General features: G+C 39.3%; 1 protein-coding gene across 3 annotated transcripts in view; it reads right to left on the bottom strand.

Annotated features, from left to right (window-relative positions):
• The window catches only part of FAM184B (family with sequence similarity 184 member B), an 88,691-nt gene that overhangs the window by 25,861 nt on the left and 40,392 nt on the right, over nt 1-22,438 (bottom strand). For 2 of the 3 annotated variants that reach the window (XM_089524752.1, XM_089524751.1), the window contains 5 exons: nt 20,200-20,335; nt 18,991-19,127; nt 16,664-16,870; nt 7,557-7,667; nt 5,252-5,353 (listed from right to left, as the gene is read on the bottom strand). In XM_089524752.1, coding sequence (XP_089380878.1) covers nt 5,252-5,353; nt 7,557-7,667; nt 16,664-16,870; nt 18,991-19,127; nt 20,200-20,335 — 693 coding nt within the window. The remainder of the gene's footprint in view (nt 1-5,251; nt 5,354-7,556; nt 7,668-16,663; nt 16,871-18,990; nt 19,128-20,199; nt 20,336-22,438) is intronic. The other variant, XM_089524753.1, reaches the window with a different exon arrangement.

Below are 22,438 nucleotides of genomic sequence, written 5' to 3'. Positions count from 1 at the left end.
TTTCAATATTAGTCTGAGGGGCTATGGAGAGTTTTTAATCTCTGGTTACAGGTATGATGCACATTAATGTTAATGTACCCCCTGGAGGTGCTACTGCTGCTTCAAAGCTCTGATAACAAAGTAAGCAGAGGTTGCATAGAATAATTTAAAAACAAAATGTTGGGGATTTTATCTTTGTATTTCTCCAGTTAAAAGAAAATGTACCCCCCGCAAGTTCCTGCAAATCAAAAATTTATGGAGAATATTGAGCATCTTGACTCCAGTTGTGCCTTATACTGAGGAAGCCATCAGAGAAGGAATCAAATGATTCAACACCCTATGAATGCTAATGGCAAAATCAGATTAACTGGGAACAGATTAACTCAGCAATTCAGATAAGGCTGGAGTGAACACAAACAACAGAGCTAAAGGCCATTTAAAAGAAAGTCAGCAGCCTGGAATATATCTATTCTTTTCACTTTTGCGTCTGGTAAACAGATTTTTCAGCCTTCAGGAAAGATATCTGCAAACCAGTTTAACTGGGGCCATGTCAATTAAAATAAATACATTTACAGCTTTGACTTTTGCAGATTTGATTATTTGCAATTTTGATGAATTTGTTATCTCTAGGAATTTCTAGATCCTCCAGCACAACTGTGCCAGGATTTGTCCATAGAATTGTACTGGAGAACCTAGAAGTTCTCAGAGAAAACATTTCTCTAAACATTTGTAGGTCCTCCAACATGATTCTGTTAGCAACTTCTGGCAGATATTTTGGCATTGCATACTGTTGGACTGGATGGCCTGGAAATTCCTAGAGAGGTGTTCCGGTAAGTTTAAAAATTAGTGTTTTTTATTTGTGTTTCTCCCATATTCATGCGGGTCCTTCATCCCTAATCCCAGCGAATGTGGAAGGACCACTGCATTCCTGGCACTGGTCTAATATAGAATATGGCCAATTTCCAGAGATACCTGGTAGCTGCTAGGATGTAGGTACATAGTGATCTGACCCAGCTAAATATTCTGCGTGTTCTTAAATAACAGTACATTCTGAAAAGCATTTCACTGGTTAGTTGTGACATAACCACTAAGAGACAAGGAGTCTGCATTCTTGCTTTGTACATTTAAGACACATAAATGGTACCATTTTTTCTTTATAAAAAAGAAAAGCACTAAATTGAATAAAACAAAAATATCTTCTCTTCAAATAAGCCATCATTTCATAATTATCATTGGATCTGATCACTGTTGTTGTTTACCTTCAAGTTCTTTTTGACTTAGAGTGGCCCTGTTTCTTGGCAAGATTTGTTCAGATAGCATGGGTTTCTTAAAAACAAGTCATGTCAGACTAATCTGATCTCTTTTTTGATAAAATTACCAGCTTGGTAGATGAAGGGAACGTGGTAAACATAGCATATCTTGATTTCAGTAAGGCTTTTGAAAAAGTCTCCAATGATATTCTTGCAAACAAGATAGTAAAATGTGGGCTATACAATACAACTGTTAAGTGGATTAGTAATTGGTTGACCAACCAAACTCAAAGGGTTCTCAGCAATGGATCCTGTTCATCCTGGAGAGCAGTGACCAGTGGGGTGCCAGAGGGTTCTGTCCTGGGCCCAGTGCTATTCAACATCTTTATCAATGACTTGGATGAAAGCACAAGGGGCATGCTTATCAAATTTGCAGATGACACTAAATTAGGAGGAATAGCTAATACCCCAGAGGACAGGATGAAAATTCAAAATGATCTTAATAGATTAGAAAGCTAGGCCAAAGCTAAGAAAATGAATTTCAACACAGAGAAATATAATGTACTGCACTTAGGGCAAAAATAAAAATAAAAAATGAAATGCATAGATATAGGATGGGGGACACCTGGCTTAACGAGACTACATGTGAAAGGGACCTAGGAATCCTAGTAGATGACAAACTGAACATGAGTCAACAGTGTGATGCGGCAGCTAAAAAGACCAATATGATTCTAGGCTGCATCAACAGAAGTATAGGGTCTAGATCAAGGGAAGTAATAGTGCCACTCTATTCTGCTTTGGTTAGGCCTCACCTGGAATATTGTGTCCAGTTCTGGGCACCACAATTCAAAAATGATGTTGAGAAGCTGGAGCATGTCCAAAGAAGGGTGATTAAAATGGTGAAGGGTCTGGAAACCATGCCCTATGAGAAAAGAGTTAGGGAGCTGGGTATGTTTAGCCAGGAGAAGAGATTATTAGGAGGTGATATGATAGTCCTGTTTAGGTATTTGAAGGGGTGTTATATTGAGGAGCAGGCTTGCTTTCTGCTGCTGCAGAGAATAGAACACAGAGCAATGGATACAAACTGAACGGCAAGAGATTCCACCTGAACATTAGGAGAAACGTCCTGACAGTGAGAGCTGTTCAACAGTTGAACACATTCTCTCAGAGTGTGGTGGAGTCTCCTTCTTTGGAGGTTTTTAAACAGAGGCTGGTTGGCCATCTATTGGAGATGCTTTGATTTTGACTTTGTGCATAGCAGGGGATGGGACTGGATGGCCCTTGTGGTCTCTTCCAACTCTATGATTCTATGATTAAGTATACTTTGTTCCTGCCCTACAGGTCTTGATCCTTCTGCTTAGCTGCTAGGACCTGTGTTCCAAAAGACTGCTGTTTTGCTCTAGGACTCAATTGGGCCAATCCAGTTCAACGAAGATCTGGTACAAATCAGTCTAACTAAACTCAACTGATTTCAGAATTTAGGATTCTGTTTAATTAGTTGCATAGCCTTGGTCTGAATATTTAAAAGGCTTGGTTGGCAAAAAGGATGCTGCAGTACACATGAAACCTGTCAAAGATGCTTATAATTTGGATTGCCTTTCCAAATACATATAACATTTATAGCTTTGAGCAAGTGCTTTAGAAAGCTGTGCTTCTTTTAAAGAATATGTCTCATGAATGTCTTGTCTGCTTAAACAGGCAATAGTGTCTCTTACCCAGAAAAATGGTATGGTTCAGGAAATAATTTTGCTAAGAGGGCCATGTTACATTGAACTGCAAGTTATCACTGCTTTAGGTTTTTGTATCTTCACTGTGACGCAATGTTAAATGCAGTGGGGGTCCTACTGTTTGGGCAAATGGGACATCATCCATCTAATCCTCAACAGGATGCTGAGCAGCAAACTAGGTGAAGTCGCCTTCACCTCTGGTGATCTTTACTGTGGGTGGCTGTACTTTCTAAACCATCAGCCCCACTGATTAAATAAGTTTTATCTCTCAAAACAGACATTCAGAACTGTTTTTATCTGGCTGCCATTTTTGCCGAAACACTCATTATTGTTCAGGTCACTGTAATATTTAGCTTTCACCCTGAGATGTATTTGCTGTGTGCTGCCTTAGGTTCCATTTTGGGCGAAAGGCAGATTACAGTTACTGCAAAATTAACAGGTAGATGTCTGAACTGTTTGGAGTCCCATTTGGGAGAAAAGCAGGATATAAACCAAATAAATGAATAGACATTAGCTATGTGGATAAAGATAGTCCCTATACAAAATAAATCACTTGGAAGTTTGCATGCTTGAATCTTTTGGTAAGTGATATCTTACTAGTGGATGTTAAGGTTATAGAGGTAACAAAAGCATGACTGACAATATGATGTAACTCAGCCCCTGAGTGTTACAGCCAAATAGAATAATTCTTAAACTGCCATATTATGATCCAGACAGCAACACTGTCACTTTAAAACTAAATGATATGCAGTAGTATGCTGCCTTCAACTGTTTCTGGTCATTTATTTTTATTGATTTTGCCTACCACTCTACTCACAACAGTAGCAAGCAGGTCTCAAAGCCTGTTGCACAGTAGGCAGGAAAAAGCAGATAAACAAACCAAAGAAATAACAGGCAGGAGAAACCACCAATATAGTGTCTCTCTCACTTACCCAGTAAATTTTGATGAACAAAGGAATCCTTAAAAAAAGCTATCTGATCAACATAATGCAATAAAATTGAAAGCCCCTATATGCAGGGATGCAATTTCAAATTTGCAATGATGCAATTTATAAGATCTGAAAGCCCAAAAGCCATCCATGACAGCTCTGCTATCACAAAAAAAGGTAGAAGTCCTACTCTGAAACTGTGCACAGAATTAAGGTTATTCAAACACAGCAATTATTTCTACTATGTGGAATGTGTTAAAACCCAATAGGAGAGATTTAACTGCATTGTTTGAAAACTTGCATACAGTCGGCCCTTCTTATACACGGATTTTTTGTACACGGATTCAAGCATACACGGTTTGAAAATGTTCCAAAAAAGTATAAATTTACCTTGATGTTCCATTTTTTATTAGGGACACCATTTTGCTATGTCATTATACTTAATGGGACTTGAGCATACACGGATTTTGTTATACACGGGGGATCTTGGAACCAAACCCCAGCGTATAACAAGGGTCCACTGTATTTAATATTCTTGTTTGTTTCATCTCATCTACCAAGGAAAGGAGTAAAATACTGAAAAATAGGAAAACGAGAACGTCTAAGATTGCTTCCTCATTAGACCTTTTCTCTGGAGTTGCCTTTCTTGGTTCACTCAATTTTTACAGAATATTTTCTTATCTCTCGAGTACTGTATACAAGAAGACTGTATGAAAACATTGCAGTCTATACTTTCCTACGCTGCTCCTCTAAGTTTTTTCAGAATAGACTTTTTCTGGCAATTTTTATTGTAATAAAATGCAACTGCAACTGCAGTACCAGTATGAGAAGGCAAAGTACTATTAAGGCTTTTCAGAACTACTGTGCTTTTCCAAGAACACCTGTTGTTTGCACAATCAACCTGCTTTATTACTTTTCATTAATCATGACTGGATAAGTAGGGAGAAATAACCTATTAGTTGCTCTTCTAACAGTTTCACTGGATTGGCACAATGGCCAGTTTGTTTGGACATTAAGACAGGATTCCAGTGGAATCTTGGCTTACTTTGAATAAGTCGGTTTCCCAGTGCAAAAAGGAGCACCTTTCTACCACTTCTTTTTGTGCCGGGAAAACACCAGATCAGGCGCGTGGCATCCGGTTGCTACAGCCCTGATCTGGTGCTCAAAGGGGCAGTGTCATGAAGTCCATCCACTCCTATCTGGACAGCAGAAACAATATCAAACTGTTGCCTGGAACAAATTTGGCATCACTAAAAATCTTTTGTATAGAAACAGTTTAAGTTACATTCCAAGTCAGAAGCATTTCTCCTGTTCATTTAATGATAGATAAATGTTCATTTAGTGATGGATAATTTGCACTCCTTACCTCCTGTTGCCGCTCACGGGATTTTCGGGCATGAGATTTAAGGAATTCTGCACACTTAGGGATGTCACGGTTTTGTCTGATGAAAGTCTCTAATCTTAAAGCCTAAATTGGCAAGAGAAAATACGCATAGATGAAACGTGCTTGCTTGGCATAATTCTAAACATCCTTTGTTGCCTTATGGATGTCAACAAACCTATCACTGGTCTAAGTCAGGAATGGGCAACTGTGGGAGGCTGAGGGTTGCATTAGTGTCCCCAGGAGACCTTGGGGGGGGGGTACTTCCTTCCCACCACACCCCTACAAAATATTGAAATGCCCCCAGATGCCCACTAGGGTTTATTAAACAACACCATCTTAATTTCTTGTTTTCTTGTTCTTCATTTCTTGTTTTTTTAAAAGTCCTCTCTTGGGCCTAAAATGGTCCAGGGAGGAAAAATGTAGCAAAAGTGCTCCCATAGTTCCCTAGAGGTAATTTTGGGGCAAAAACTATTTTGATTTTTTTTTTAACCTCAGGGGACACCTGTGAGCCCTTCTTTGTCCATGCCTGGTCTAAATCCAGTGCTCACTATAGTGCTGGGAATCTGAGACTCACTCCCTTCAATCCCGAAGCCCTCTCTGGTAGTGTAAACGTTCTTCTGATGGGCTGTCTAGCTTTCAAGAGAAAGTTCTTGAGGGGAAATTTTTAGTAACCGTAACATGGAGGAGAACTATATATCCCATACACTGGATACCATTCTTCCAAAAGGCCAGTGCTAAATACAGTCAACTGTGAGCAAGACTGTCCTTCAACAGAATACAGTGGGGCCTTGGTATTCGCTAGGGTTTAGTCCCAGGACCCCCTATGGATACCAAAATCCAAGTCCCAATAAATGCAATTGATAGTAAAAATGTACCCCTTATATGAAATGGCAAAATCAAGATTTGCTTATATAATATTTTCAAGTCATGGATGCTTGAATCCGTGGATAAAGAATTTGTGGATATGGAGGGCTGACTTTACTTCAAATAGAGAAATGTATACACCACAGGTCCTCAACCAATGTCCTAAGAAATTTAAATGCATACATGTTAATTCTCCTCTCTACACACCCTGGTTCCTCAGTTAATAAACCCATCTATGCATCTTCCTCTCTCTACTACTGTTCTTCTCATCTCCCCCCAGACACATTTGCTATCTGTGCTGAGATTAACTGCCATAAGAACAAACTGATGTAAAATTTAGCTCAGTCCATGAATTTAAATTATGCACTGAATTCACTTAAGATGGTTGGAGAATTAATGACAAATGAAATGCATTTTAAAGGAATCTTCTGCAACCTTCATGGGAGATAAATTGTATCTCTGATCATTTTAACAGCATGAAATAAAACCATCTACCTATAAAGTTTTAAAACACAATGCAAAGACGACACCTTGGAGGCAGCAAATTTCTTCTTCGTGGAACCATATTCATAGCACTCAGTATTTTAGAAGATACATTTTATTTGCCTGGTTTATCCTGATTATTTGCCCAGTCTACATACTCTTGATGATATTTTGCTAGTATCGCACTGGAACGCTGGAAAATACTTAATACTCACAAACTCTGCATTCCTAACCATCAACCTTTGCCCATCTCCCCATCCATCCACGCACCAGTATTCCCATACTACAGAGCATGGGTGAAGCCAAGATACTAGTTGATTGCTGAACAACAACTTCAATGTTTACTTGGACATCTATTGAAAATTCTACTCCAAAGTACAGTTACTAAATCCAATGCATTTTAGGATGGCATCTTCAGGCTACCTAGTGACTTTTGACCAAGGCAAGAAATAAAATGATGGCTGTATCTTCACTGCAAAATTAATGCAGTTTGACAACGCTTTAACTGCCATGGCTCAATGGTATGAAATTCTGGGATTTGTAGTTTGAGATATATAAAATAATTACTATAAAAATGCAATGACAATACCTTAAAAAGCAACAATTTGCTGAATCGTAATGACAATCAGAATCAGCTGCCTGATACTTGGCTCACTCTGCTTATGGCAATTCCTTTCTGAAAATGCCTTCTTCACAGCTCCATCACATTAACAAATACAGGTTTAAGAACAACCACTTCTCCAAATTACATCCTTATACAAGCAGCCACTATATTCTGCCACCCATGGAGCTTGTTTAAGAGACTTGTGTGTGAAACAATCATTGTATTATTCCGCATATAGTCTTGTGACATATCCTTGAAACGTTGCAGTTGAAGCCTCCGCATATCAAGAATCTTTCAGGCAGGAAGAAAGATTAAAATCCTTTCTGTTTCACATACCTCCAGAGAGCAGTCTTGAAGCTTTCCATTTACTGCTTCTTTCTCCTTCTGCAGCTGTCTTATCTCATTCTCATATTTCTTTTTTAATTCCTCTAACTGAATTTGAACCTCCTAAAATTGACAAATTAAGCAGTTGTCAGGTAACATGACAGAGCAAAATCATGCCCTGGAGGCAAAAGGATATTTTCTTTAATACAGCTAATACACATATACACTGGACTGCATGGGATATATTAAGCCTGGAATGCATTTCTCAAACCTGGCATAAGAAGAAAAGTTACCTCTTCACCAGTAGGAAGTAAATTCAACTGCCTCAGGTATGTATGGTGAAAGGTACATCCCACCCATCACCAGAAAAGTATTAGGAGTGCTGCATTCCTGTGAAGGAATTTTTCAATAAAAAATTGTAGTCTTTTTTTTTTAAAAAAGAGTAAATACCTGTTCTCATGTTTTACCACATTTCTTTGTTGTTATTTTTAGGAACATGCAATCCCACATATGAAGGGATATACTTCTGAAGAGACGTTAACATAAGATTGCTTTGTTAAATAGTTGGGGAGGTTTGGGCTTCTCAAGCTGATGTGGGGGAAAACAATTTCCCCCTCCCGCACCAGTACAATATTTATGCCATATAATAATAATAATATCTGAGGAAGTAGACTGAAGTCTATGAAAGCTCATGCTGCCAACTTCTTTCTTTCAGTTAGTCTCAAAGATGCTACAAGATCTCTCTACGAACAATAATGTTTATTTATAATGCCCTTTTCACCAATGCGTGGACAATTAGATATATATAATCAAGAATGAAACAATAAAACACAACACTATAATATACTAAAAACAAAATCCTCATCACCCCACCATTTGCTACTCATCTGGGCAGTCTTAGGCACACTCAGCTGCTTAATCCAGTGAATCAAAGAAGAAAGCGGGTAAGATCATTCTCAAGCCAGAGGTGCAAAGTGTGTTCCATAAATGTGGAGCCAGATCCCGAAAGGCTCACAGCCTTGACAGAGTTGTATGTATTGGTGGAACTACCAATAATCCTTTGGCTGTAGAATTTAAGTTCCAAGATGGTACATAGCAGGCTAGCTGAGCTGCTAGGTACTGGGGGAGGTTAAAGTGCAGGGTCTTAAATACCAGGACCAAAAATTTGTAATGAGCCTTAGCCTGAACTGGTGGTCAATGGAGGCATCTATTGGTGGGGGGAGATATATATGAGTATTTAGGGAGATTTAAAACTATCCACACAGCACTGTTCTGGATCAAAACCAGAGTAAAAGAGCAGAAAGGTAAATCTGCCAGTAGACTTATTATTAACTTGTCTGTCTTTCTTTCCTACAAACATTCCAGGGACCAGAAGATGATGAGTCATGGACCAGCACCAGTTCATGCACTACCACATTGAATAGCATTGGTATAGTCAAGGTATCATAAACAACAAATATGCTCATGCTTGGATACTTTCTCTTATACCAGTCCCCCCTCCTGCATTTAACTCATTTATATCCTCATAAACAGGATTGGTTGGTCATAATTTGAAGAAGCAGCCTATACTTTGAAAAGGCCAAACTGCTGTATTCATTTTATAATGTGTGATTTTATAAAGCTGCTGTGTGGATTTTATAATCTTTAATTTATAGAAAAAGAAATTTATATCTCAAGCTTAGCTAGACATGTAGCTCTCTGACCTGAAATTCCATTTTCCCAACCTCTGGTCTGCAAAGCCTCTTTGTAGTTGCTCAGGTTGTATTTGGCTCTCACTCAGTAACATTTTCAACTATTGTTGTTTCATAAACATTTAAGCACTGAGTGTGACATTAAAAATAGGCACATATATTGCTAATACAGGCTTTTCCAACCTGGTGCTCCTCAAATGTGCTAGCCTAGAAACCCCATCATCCTAGGCAGCCCATCCTGGCCCTTGTGGTCTTTTCCAACTCTATGATTCTATGATCCTGAAAATCTGACAGAAAACTGGGGGGATGTAGGGCTAGTATGTGCATAATTGCCAGCGCTAGTAGGCAAAACCCAACTTATTTCAACTTTTGCATCCTGAGCTAAATGTATATTTCTCACAGAGTCCAGTGGGAATCTGCAGAACTTGTACACTCATCTGTAGTGGAAAGAGCTGAATGCTCACCTTATCTGAATTGCCTTAGGACATCTGTATTTAGAGCTTACTAGCACACTTGCTCTTCTATTTCAACTGATTTGCTGACTGAATACAATTCAGCCTGATAGAGAGAGAGGGGGGGAGTGCCAATTACAAGGGCTTCTTCCACAGTGGTGGCCTATAAATTTTAAAGCAGGAAGATTTAAGATGATTCAGAGCAATGAAGCAAGAATCTAAATACTGCACAGAGGCAATAAAAAGGCCACGTACAACACCCACAAAGTGAATATCTGACAATGGGAAAATTTAGATTCAATCTGACTAATGAAACCTGCACTCTGCAGCAAGTGACATTTCAAAATGTAAAACAGGTGCATGTGCATTTGTGTTTTCATGCAAAGCTCTGCTAGAAAAAGAAGGCTTTTATTTCTGGACAAAACAGGACTATTCTCAGATGTACAATACTAGAAAAACTGGGCTTTCAGACTCTACTGCTTCTGTGTCATTAGGCTACAGTACTAAAGCTTTTATTATGGGACAGTCTTGCTTATTGTTGCAAGTGAATGGGAATTATCCAGAAGTTGTTGCTAAATGAATGTGGTCCAAGTGGGGCATTTTGCTATGGCATACCTCAAGTGATTTCTCTTGCAAGATTGAGAGCTATCTAGCCACAGAGAATCCCATCCTTGTGTTTCTTGGTCTGCAAGCTGAGTCCCCCCCCCCCCCCCCGACATATGGCCAGGACGGGAAATCATGCAGAAAGACAGAAGTCGGACTTCTCTGTGGGTAGATGCTTTGGACTCACAGCGAGCCCTGAAATATTTATTGCTCCTGTGGCATGCTAGCAGTTCCCTTGTAGTATGCTCTTCGGGAATTACAGAATTACTATTGCCCAGTATTGTATTGCAATTTAAGAGGAGCTAGAAGCACTCGAGTCCCACAGCTAATTAAGTTAGCTACTACATCAGTGAATTTAATATTTAAGGGTGGAAAGACCAGGAAATGCTTTATTATAAAGGCTTATTGTGCCTGTTTGTTGGACGTGTTTTCTTTGCTTCATCTCATGAAATAATGGACAGTTAAAAGAATACTGCCTTATGGGCATGATTCAAATGGAACCTAATCTATCCCTTAATCTAAAGACTGCAATGTATGGGGAAGGTTCTGTTCCTTTAACCATGTTTACTTGGTCTTACTAACATTTCAGAGGGGGCCATTGTAAGCTGGTCATTCCTCAGTTGCATAGCCCTGTTCTTTTGTCTGTATAGCCCCACCAGAGCTATCCTGAGCTCTTACGAGGCTGAGGTGTAATGGGAATTCAGTTAATAATAAGAATAATTTTGCCACATCCAGATCTCCATATGAAACCTAAGACCGAAAATCCTACATTTAGAAGGTGCTATGTGTATAACAGAAAGGAGAATATTAAATGTACAGGTTTGAGGTTCATAGCCGCTCTGAGAGCCTTTAGGGCTGGAGGGCAGGGTACAAATACAGTAAATAGCTATGTTTCAAGCCAGCTAACTCAAAACAAGTGATAAGAAAGAATAACATCTGTTCTCTTAGGAAGAAAAGGGAAAAAAAGTGACATATATTATTGACAGAAGTGAAATCTAAGGTGGAACCTCAGAAGACTAGGAAATGAATGACTTTTTAAAATGGTAGATGGAAAACCCATGTGTGGGTAGTAGGACTGTTTGCCTATCACAATCCCATTTCCAGAAGAAGTGAATACCTGCTTGTATTAGACAAGGAAAAAAAAACAAACAACTATCAGCCATAACTTATAAGAACAGAGAAAAGGCAGTCGATCATGGCTGGTCTGCCTGATGTGAACAGACTGAAGACATAAATGCTGCTGGCTGAGGCCAATCTCCAGGATGGATGAAAATATTTTGTTTACCATGTTCTGTTTGAGATGCTGGTATATTCTGAACACTAAGAGTAGCTATGCTGAATTAATGTTGAGCATAGAAAAGTATCTGTACAGTACTATTTAAAAAAGTGTTCTTTTATGTAAGCAGTTACCATGGTGCTGAGGGGAGAAGGCAAGGAAATGAGCTATGTTCTTTAGAAAACAACAACAACAACAACAACAACAACAACAATTTATACCCAATCACAAGGAATCCGGGCGTGTTACAGCAATAAAGAAGCATAGGTCCAAAACACACTGCTGAAATAATCCAATTTGAGACCACTTTAATTGGCCTGGGTCAATGCTAGTTTGAGACCACTTTAATTGGCCTGGGTCAGTTTTGGGAACTGTACTTCTATGAGACATATAGCCTACTCTGTCAGAGAGAGCTCTAGTGCCACTACAGTTCCCAGGATTCCCTAGCACTGAGCCAGGCCAGTTAAAGTGGTCTCAAACTGGATTATTTCTGCAGTGTGTTTTGGATCAAAGATGAGCCTTTGATGTGAACTGCATTTGGCTCTTCTAAATGACATCACCAGACATTTATTATTTTAGTTCAGAAGTAAAATGTCTTCAGCACCATCACTGAAATTGCCTATTTAACTCTGATTATTTTAACTGCAGCATTCTCCCTGTCTGGTTCTCCATGCCGAATACCCATACCAAAGGTAAGTACTAGTTACCAGTACTGGAGCCAGGCATGAAGAAAAGTTCAATTAAAATGGGAAGGGGGGGGGGCAGCAAAGATAGAAGGATCCCTCTATCTCCACACTAAAATCAGTTTTTTTTCCTTTTTTCCTTTTTTGAAACCACTCGGAAAAGCCCACAAGCACATGGTGGAAGAGGAAGAAGTGTTGCCATCGTCCCATCACTCACCCCCATGGGTGGGGATTAATGGGAATGGAAAGTACCGGCATGTATATATTTTGAAAAGTGTGAATATGTAGAATTTCTGCAGCAAGTCTAATTGTTACTTATGCCAGCAAAGGAGTGGTTTTGCAGTTCTAAGAGACTTCCATCCAGATGCAATTTAGGACTGCTGATTCAAAGCTTACCTGAATTTCCTAGGAGACTTACTAAATAGTTTCAGCAACCAATTTGGCAGCAGCTGGTTTACAAATTTTAAAATGGGACCAGAAAGATCCAGCCCAAGGACAAACCTGTGCAGAAGCAAAGACTACAAACCTGAATCTTGACATGCAAAACTGAATCTTGATATGTCAAGCATAGAAAGCAATTGTGGACTTGCATACCAAATGCAAACTTTAACAAGAGGCCCCAGTCCCAATATATGTGAAAGCAGAATATTGTCCAGACTAACACATCTCCCTTTGTAATTACCATATATAATCGACTATAAGTTGACCTCATGTATAAGTTGAAGGCAGGTTTTGGGGCCAAAATTATGGATTTTGATAAGACTCATGGATAAGTCAAGGATAAAACTTAGCAGCATATAACAGAGGATGTAAAGGATGAAGCAAAGGAAACTATGCCAAAGAACATACAAAATTCCAGCAAGCATAACTGTTTGTGATCACCCTGGATGGATGCGATAGTAGAGGGGGTTGATCCTTCTTTTAGGTGCTCTGAGAAGGGATTAAACTTTCAAGGGGATGGTTCCTTTTTAAAAAATAAGAGTTAATGTACAGTACTTACATTGACCCGTGGATAAGTCAACCCAGGTTTTTTGGATCAATTTTTTGACTAAAATTTCTAAACTTATTACATGAGTATATACAGCCACTGGGTGCTCAACCAAACCAATTGTTTCAAATAAAGTGCCATGAAAACACCTATAGCCTTTTCATATACAGATTATTGTTATAGTGGGACTGTTCTGCCCCCCTTCCTGCGGATACCAAAATCTGCAGATGCTCAAGTCCAATTGTCCCCAATGGCAGTGCATGCATTAGGGACAACGAGATTTCAGGTGAGCCTCCATTGTCCCTAATGGTTGCACAGCCATTTGCATACGCTGCTACTTGGGCCAACACAGGCTTGCTTATCTGCAGATGCTTGAATCTGTGGATGGCAGGTCTACAGATACTGAGGTTTTATTGTGCTAGGGCAACCAGTTTAGAAGGGTTGGGAGGAAATGGTCCTCTTGAATTCCAAGTATCTAGGGCCAAATGAACTGCATCCAAGAGCACTCAGGGACTGGCAGATGTAATCTCAGAGCCACTGTCAATAATCTTGGAAATTATTGGAGAATAAGAAAGATCCCAGAAGACTAGGAGGAGAGCAGCTGTTGTTGCCACCTTCAAAAAGCCCCCCCCCAAAAGCAATCCAAGCAATTACAATCAAGTGACCCAGGCAACAACAGGCCAGTCAGCTTGATGTCAATACCAGGCAGGGTTCTAAAACAGATTGTTAAACAGTCAGTCAATCATAGATTACCAAGAGCTATCATGGATTTCTCAAAAATGAGTCATGTCAAACAAATCTTATCTCTTTTTTTGATAGAGTTATATGCTTGATAGATCAGGGGAGTGCTGTTGATATAGTATATCTTGATTTTAGTAAGGCTTTTGACAAGGTCTCTGTTAAGGCAGATTCATTATTGGTTGAATGACTGAACCCAGAATGTACTCACTAATGAATGCTCTTCATCTTGAAATAAGTGACTAGTGGGCTGCTTCAGGGTTCTCTCCTGAGCCTGGTGTTGTTTATAAATTACTTACATGATGGAATAAAAGGCATGCTTATTAAATCTGCAGATGAATCAAATGGAGGGGAGGTAGCAAATACCCCAGAGGACAAAGTCAAAATTCAAAATGATTTTGACAGATTCAAGAGCTGGGCCAAAATTAACACAATGAATTTTAAAAGAGATAAACATAAGGTACTACATCTAAGCAGGAATAATGAACTGTGCAAATATAGGATGGGTAACACCTGGCTTGATAGCAGTACATGTGAAAAGAACCTAGAAGTCTTAGTAGACCACAAGTTAAACATGAGTCAACATTATGAAGTGTCAGCCAAAAAAAAGCCCATGAAATTCTGGACGGTATAAACAGAACTTCAGTGTCCAAATCAAGAGAAGTAGTAGTGTGTCACTGTATTCTGCTTTGGTCAGACCTCTACTGAAATATTGTGTCCAGTTCTGGGCACCACAGTTCATGAAGGATGCGTGTCCAGAGAAGGATAACAAAGATGATCAAAGTTCTGGAAACCAAACCTTATGAGGAACAACTAAGGGAGCTGGGTATATTTAGTTTGGAGAAGAGAAAACTGAGAAATGACATGATAGCAACTTTAAATATCTGAAGGGATGTCATGTAGAACATGGATTAAATTTGTTTTCCTATGTTCCAGAAACGCAAATTAATGGGTTCAAATTATAAGAAAAGAGATTCCAGCTAAACACTGGGAATGCCTTTGACAGTGGAATAGACTACCTCAGTGGCTGGTGGATTCTCTTTCTTTGGACTTTAAACAGAGGTTGGATAGGCAACCTCAGGAGTCCTTTATAGCAGCAAGTTGGATTGAATGGTTCTTGTGCTCTCTTCCAACTCATGGCTTGGAATTAAGTATGGATACACTTAATGGTTTACACATTTTGTTCAGTTTGAAATTGGTATTCATTGCTGATTTTTTTTCATGCTGAGGCTAATGTCTTGCAGCAACAGAATTTGATTCATACTATTCTTCTAAAGTAGTCTCCTGGTGGAGAATGTGGAGCAAGAATGGCACAGATAAGGTGCCACCATAGTAAAAGCCTTCTTCCAGTAGCTCTCAACATTACTTGCTGAATGAAGAGGTGCTGAAAGCAGTACCTTTCGCAGTGATCTCAACTGAACAGATTGATAGGGTTACTGTTTAATTGGACAGAGTCATAATGTATACTGGATGTTTTTAAAGTAGAAAAGCAGGATGTTGCATTTTCTCTCTCACACACACACTTTGGTTTCTCGCAAATAGACTGATACCTGCCAGGGGTGTGTCTGTAGTGATACTGACTTTGAAATGCCCTCTTGCGGGAAGTATAGCTAGTGTCAGTCTTACTGACATTTCATCACTAGACCAAGCAGACCCATCTGTTCCCAAGAAATTATGACTGGTTAATTGCTATTGCAATCTGTCTCATTCCTGACTCGTTTATTATATGTTGCTGTATTTTCAGCATTTTATTGCTGCTGTTATTGTTGTTACTTGCCCTGCAATTCTGATGAAGAGTAGGATATAAAAAGAATTAAATACACTTTTAGTGTTATTGTGATGATCAGTTGGGAGGGGGATTAAATGACTGAGATCCCAATTTGGACTGGCCCCATAGGTCTGCAATTTGAATTGCCAAAGAAGGGTCACTTGCTTCAATTGATTATTTGTGGCAACTCAAAGGGCAGGTGCAAGAAGGAGGCAGGATGTGGAACCAGAACAGAGAACAAAGAGGTAAAACCATAACCTTTCCCAGCAAGGATCACTGTCTGGCTCTGTAGTGCACACTGGCAATCTGTGGGGTAAAAAACCCACAGGCAAAAACTCATGTAAGATAATGCTTAGTTTGGCCCTAAGGCATGAAATGAGAATGAACTGCAAGTTCATAAAGTATGAATTCTGCTTTTTGCTGTTCACATGGTGCCTGGGATGGGGGTGCTATCCAGGCATTTAGTCAACTTTCCCATCTTTTCAGCTTCTATTAGACCCTGTTAAAAAAAAAGTTGCCAACCAGGGAATTAAATTCATTCCACTCCAGCTTTGAAGAGCAAAGATCCTATGGATGAAAACTTGCACTTCGAAAAGACATTTACAGTTTCCATTATTATTAGGAACAGCTACTACATTAATCACAGTGGTGTCATGAGCTGTGCATGCAAGTAACAGCAATGCCAAGAATGTGGAAGCACATCAAGGGTATACTAACCTTCCTTTCTCTCTGAGAAGCTTTTATTTAATAGGGAAAAATCAGCTCAGCTCATTTTTAAAAAAAGAAATACAATGCAATAAAATTGTTGTTGTAATTTAATGCTCTCCCCATCTATTAGGAATAATTTAAATGATGTCACCATGAGCAAAAAGATTTAAAGGAACCAATGAATCATAGCACCTATTAATAGAAAAACCCACCTTCTGCAGTTTTTTTCTCTCAACGTCCATGGAGGCTCGGACTGATTTAATTTCAAGAGTGTGCTTCTTTACAAGGTCTTCCAGCCCTTTTACCAATTGCTCTTTTAAACGACTCTTCTCCTCATCCGACTCTTGTTTAATTTTGCGAAGATCTTCTTTTTGCTGTTGCTTAATAGCTACCTTTTCCAGTGCTGTAGATTCCCTGGGCTGAAAGATACAGACACATCAGTTGTGACCCACCAGTGAAACCTGAAGTAATTTGATGCTTTATTTGGCAGGAAGCCACTAAAAGTATTGTCTTTCCATTAACATTATATCAAAAAGAATTAATGCCTTACTTATCATCAGGTTCCTCACTGCTTTTTTGAAGGTAGGAAATTAGTGCTTCTCTGCACTATGTAAGAAAAATGTAGAAGGTGGTTTTATTTTAAAACTAGAGTCCTACACTGTAAACCGTAATGCAGGCACTGTCTCCTCTTGTGTAAATACTGTAAATAATAAATAAAAGATCTCACTATAGATGTGGAATCTCTGTACACCAAAATCCCTCACAAAGATGGAATACAAGCCATCAGGAACATTATTCCAGATAGGAACTTATTAGACTTAGCTACCAAGGTCTGTCAGTTTGTTCTCACACACCTTTGGGAACAACATATACTTTCAGGTTAATGGCACCACCATGGGCACATGCATAGCACCACAATATGCCAATATCTTCATGGCCAACCTAGAACAACTTTTCCTTAACTCATGCACTCAGAAACCATTCCCCTACCTGAGGTACACTGACAATATCTTTATAATTTGCACTCATAGAGAAGACTCACTCAAGACATTTCACCAGAGTTTCAACAACTTCCACCCCACCATCAACCTCAGCCTGGAACTATCTACAAAATAAGTTCACTTTCTGGACACCACAAAACAGACATCTAAGCACCACACTATACTGCAAACTACATGTACTTACATGGCTCCAGTTTCCACCATGAACACATTACCAGATCCATAGTCTATAGCCAAGCCCTCTCATACAATCACATCTGCTCAGACCCATGAGACAGGGATACCAAATTCAAGGAATTATAACAAGCTTTCCTCAAACTACAGTACCCACCACATGAAGTAATAAACAAAGCAAGACTTGTACCAAGGACTACTACAGAACAGTTTGAAGAGAGAAAAGGACAGAACACCACTAGTGGTCACATACAGCTCCCAACTGGGATCTCTCAGGCACATCATCAATGAACTACAGTTGTCCCTCCATATTCGCTAGGAACAAGACCCCCATAAATATGGAAAAACTGCAAATAACAAAAACACTGTTTTTACTTGAGAGGACACCTCTCTAGGAATCTCTAGGTCATCCAGTGGCACTGGAGTAGCTGCAAATGATCTTTCAGTGCAACTTTTAGTTAAAGTCGACCACAGAGTTGCACTGGAGGACCTAGACAGTCCTAGAGAGAACATATTAATGAAATCCGTGAATAATCAAAGCCGCAAATATGGAGGGATGACTGTACAATCAATTCTAGACAATAATACCACTCTTTCAAGGGCTCTTGGTGCCAGACCTTTACTTGCCAACAGACAGCCTCCAAACCTCAAACAGGTACTCATCACAGGAAGACACATGAGACAGATGGAGACACAGGTACTAAGCCTTGCCACAAACCAAGATGCCAACTCTGCCCGCACATTTATCCAGGATCTACAATATTAGGGGGTCTTCATGTGTTCATCCAATGTGATTTATGCCATACTATGTCATCAATGCCCATCAGCACTCTACGTCAGACAAACAGGTCAGTCCCTGCACCAGAGGATAAATGGACATAAATCAGACATTAGGAATGGGAATACACAAAAACCGGTGGCAGAACATTTCAATTTCCCTGGGCATTCCATCTCAGACCTCAGGACAGCAGCCCTTGAACTAAAGACCTACAAATGTAGATTGGAAAGAGAAACAACAGAATTGGGATTCATCCATAAACTACATTCCCTCAGCAATGGACTGAAGAGGGATAATCGTGTCCTGGCTCACTACACACATTTCAACACAATCTGACGCCATCCTCGGGGGGACAATAACATTTTTATGATTATCACTTCTTCATTCCTTACTACCTAATTTCAGTCCTGGAGAGCACATTGGTAGCTTCTTCCCATATAAATGGGAATGTGAAAACTGGCTCCAAGTAAGCATCAGAAAATAGATGGAAATGGAAGAGATGGGTTGTATTCATTTGTTTTACCACATCAGATAATCATGTAAGATATTGGGTACACTAAATGAGAAATAAGTGTTGCTTTTACACCTGAGAATCTCCACCATCTTGGTTGCCTTGGCTCTGTTTTGTAGGCAATGAATGTTGACAGGTCAGGATGTGTTTCTTTAGTTCATCTACTTCACTTCTGACTTTGCTGTGGGAGTTCAGTGCAGTCTCCATTATTTCTGTGAAATGGATAAGTACACATTATTTGTTGGAATTGTCAGGCACGAGATTAAGAGGATGAACTGTTCAAAACTACAAATGTGTTCCATTTATATACCTCTAGGAAGTTTACCCAACTTTGCCCAGATTGCTATTTATGATTTTAATTAATGAAATATAAATTTGTCTGTTAGCAACCCATGATTTATTTTGAACCAAAATCCATGACATTTTCTGGGGGGGAAAATTGAGGAAAAACTGTTCTGCTAACCAGGAGGTCAGTTCAAGTGTAAATTTGAAACATAAACATGCATTCTAAGGCAAAAAGTTACAGAAATCCAAAGTGTGTGTTGCAGTAGCCATAGCAGTTGGTGTATCTGATTCAAAACATTACTATGATCTTCGTTTTGGCCTCACGACATAACACACCAAATTGATGATCAAACATGTGGATTAATATAGCATGAATTAGCTTCCTTCTCCACTCCCAGTCATTATAGTGACAGGGCCTGTCCTCAGCTCTATTCTACTCTGCACCCACCATCTGGCTAGAAGTAGGCTAGATTAAATGTTCCTTATCCCACCTCCCTATGTAGGTGAAAAGGAATAACTTCCCCTCATTTTATTTTACTTCACCTTAACAGCCCTTTTACTCAAGACTCTGTCTTAATTTCCAAACAAGAAACTATGGTGTGTGTGTGAGAGAGAGAGAGAGAGAGAGAGAAAGAGAAAGAGAGAGAGAGTCACAAGCTGTGAGCAACTGTAGTATGTTTTTAATATATAACACTTAACTACAGTTGTTTAAAAAAAGATCTCACTATGCATTTAAAATTATGATCCTATATAGTGTTGCTTTTGGTGTCCTGCTATGTTTTTATTTGACCATTATGTTCTACTTTTTATTTTAGTTGTCTGTATGGCACCTTGTTGAATTCAGAAAAATGGTATCGAAACTCCTAAACAAATAAACAAATAATCTATCTATTGAATTAATAGTGGAAGACAGACCTCAGGTGGAGATTCCAGACCTCACAGTCTTTGATGCTATATTACTTAAGCTTCCAAGAAATTTGCAAATGACGAAGTTTTTACCTGTTTTATGCAGTATCTCATTTTCTTGCAACAGAAGTCTCTCTTTGGCAGTAACAAGTTCTTCCTCCAAAGTTTTTCTAATATTTTTGTACTCCATAGTTTCTTGCTGTGCCTCCTTCAGCTGTATTTCCAGGCCCTGCAAACATAGTTTATCATTATATAGTTATGATTATTATCATTACCTACTAAAGTACTTACTATAGGAACATTCCTAGTTGTTGTTGCATTAATTTCCATCTTGACAAGTAATGCCTGACTAGGTGCAATGCTTGAGTGTGGTGGTTTAAATAATGTGTAGCTTATGTTCATGGCATCTGCCACAGGATGTAATGAAACAGCACTGACTTTTCTTTTCTTATGATGGTCGGGTAGGTGGCAATAATAACAACCATGTCTCAAAAAGCCAACTGGGTCTATGCCACAGTGATTTTCAGTCACATTTTAAACTCTTTAAAAGGTCTACATGCAACTGGTCCAAGACGTTTTGCTGCCTGAGTAGCAACTAGCATCGGTCCCATCCTCCCACCTATTCCCCACACAATATATATAGTACCCAAGGCTGGTTGAGCTGAATGGCAGCAGATGCAGAAAATTCTACAAGCACCTCCTTGGTAATAAAATACAACAACAATAAATTAAATAACTTACAACTTTCCATCCTTTCATTACTCCCCAGCCAACTGCCTGAAACAGCTGCTTCATTCTTCTTAATAGTGGGCTCCCATGAACTTCAATGACATTTACAGGTATCTCCTTGCAATCAGAAATTATTTAAACTACAGTATATCCTCATGTATAGGCTGACTTCGTGTATAAATCAAGGGTAGGTTTTGGGGCCAAAATTCTGGGTTTTTATATGATATGTGGATAAGTCAAAGGTAAAACGTAAGGGCAAATAACCATGGATGTAAAGGAAGTCCTGCTCCCTCGTCCTGCATCTTCCCAGCCCAGCTGACCCCTCTGGAGACAACCGGGCTGGGAAGAGGTTTAGGGAGCAAACAATCACTCTCCCTGCTATCTTGTTACCTTATTAACGCATGTTTAAGTCAACCCAGGTTTTTTGGGTCAATTTTGTAGCATATTTTTTTTTACTTATACATGGGTGTATACGGTAAGTCACAAGCTACAAATGCCTAGTGGAGTGGTCTCTCTAGGAATCTCTAGGTCCTTCGATGCGACTTTTGGTTAAAGTTGATCACCGAGTTGAGCAAGAAGACCTAGACATTCCTAGAGAGAACATATTAATAAAATTCATGAATGAACACATCTGCAAAAGTCAAAGCCGCAAACGTGGAGGGGCAAGTATACTCAACTGCAGTAACTAAAGTAAGCTGAGGACAAAGGGAATGTGAGAAAAGGAGAGAGAAACAAGGACATTTGAAAATCAGTTGAAAAAGTGGGATGACAGAGAACTAACCAGATCGTCCCTGCCAAATTGGGACAGTTGGAAGGTATGGAGGAGGAGGTGCAGAGGCTCTTGTCCTTTCCAGTAGATAGGCAAAAGCAAACTGCTCCAGCCCCTCCTAGCTTATGTGTTCTTCCTAATTAATAATTTTTGCCACACTCTGATGCTGCTTGTCCCCCTGTGTACCAGTCTTTATCTATGAAATGTTGCGTGGTATGCAGCAGGTTTTTATCATGCGACAGATTACATTTTTGCATTTAACGTTTTATACTTCTATTTTTTTTCTTTGTACTTTTAGGTTTTTCCAACTACATGTAGCAGCAGCATTTGAGGGGAGAGTGTCAATCATCTCTTTCAAGAGTCTAACCCTCTCTTTCCCTAGTGCAGTATAGTGGAAAATTTCTCTCCTCAAAAGGAAAATCTGTTACTAATGCAGATTTTCAGAGGAGGGATTTTCCCAGCATCCCAGCAGATGAAGTTTACAGTCTCCATCCCCTCCTGCCATGATACTTATAATGATAAGCCTATCCACTCCACCTAATGTTATTTGCATTTTTCAAAACTGCAATTTAAATGCAACGAGGCATTTATTATTTCACCTCTAATTTCTGCCCTTAGAAGAACCTCACAGGAACACAGATTTCAATTAGGCCTGCACAGGTATAATCTCCCAGAGGCCTTGATATTTCTAACGATATACAATCCTCAGACTGTCACCAAATTTAAATGTGGGACACTACCACCAACTACTACCACTGCAATTTAGCAGCTACTCAAGGTTTTGGGAGGGATAGAAGGGGTATTTACTTTCATCAAGGATGAAGCTGAGCTCTG

Source organism: Sceloporus occidentalis, unplaced genomic scaffold, assembly GCF_023333645.1.
Source record: "Sceloporus occidentalis isolate IW3139 unplaced genomic scaffold, rSceOcc1.0.p SCAF_5, whole genome shotgun sequence".
NCBI lineage: Eukaryota > Metazoa > Chordata > Lepidosauria > Squamata > Phrynosomatidae > Sceloporus > Sceloporus occidentalis.
Note: the sequence above shows the minus strand (reverse complement) of the source record. Positions and strands in the feature narration are given on the sequence as shown.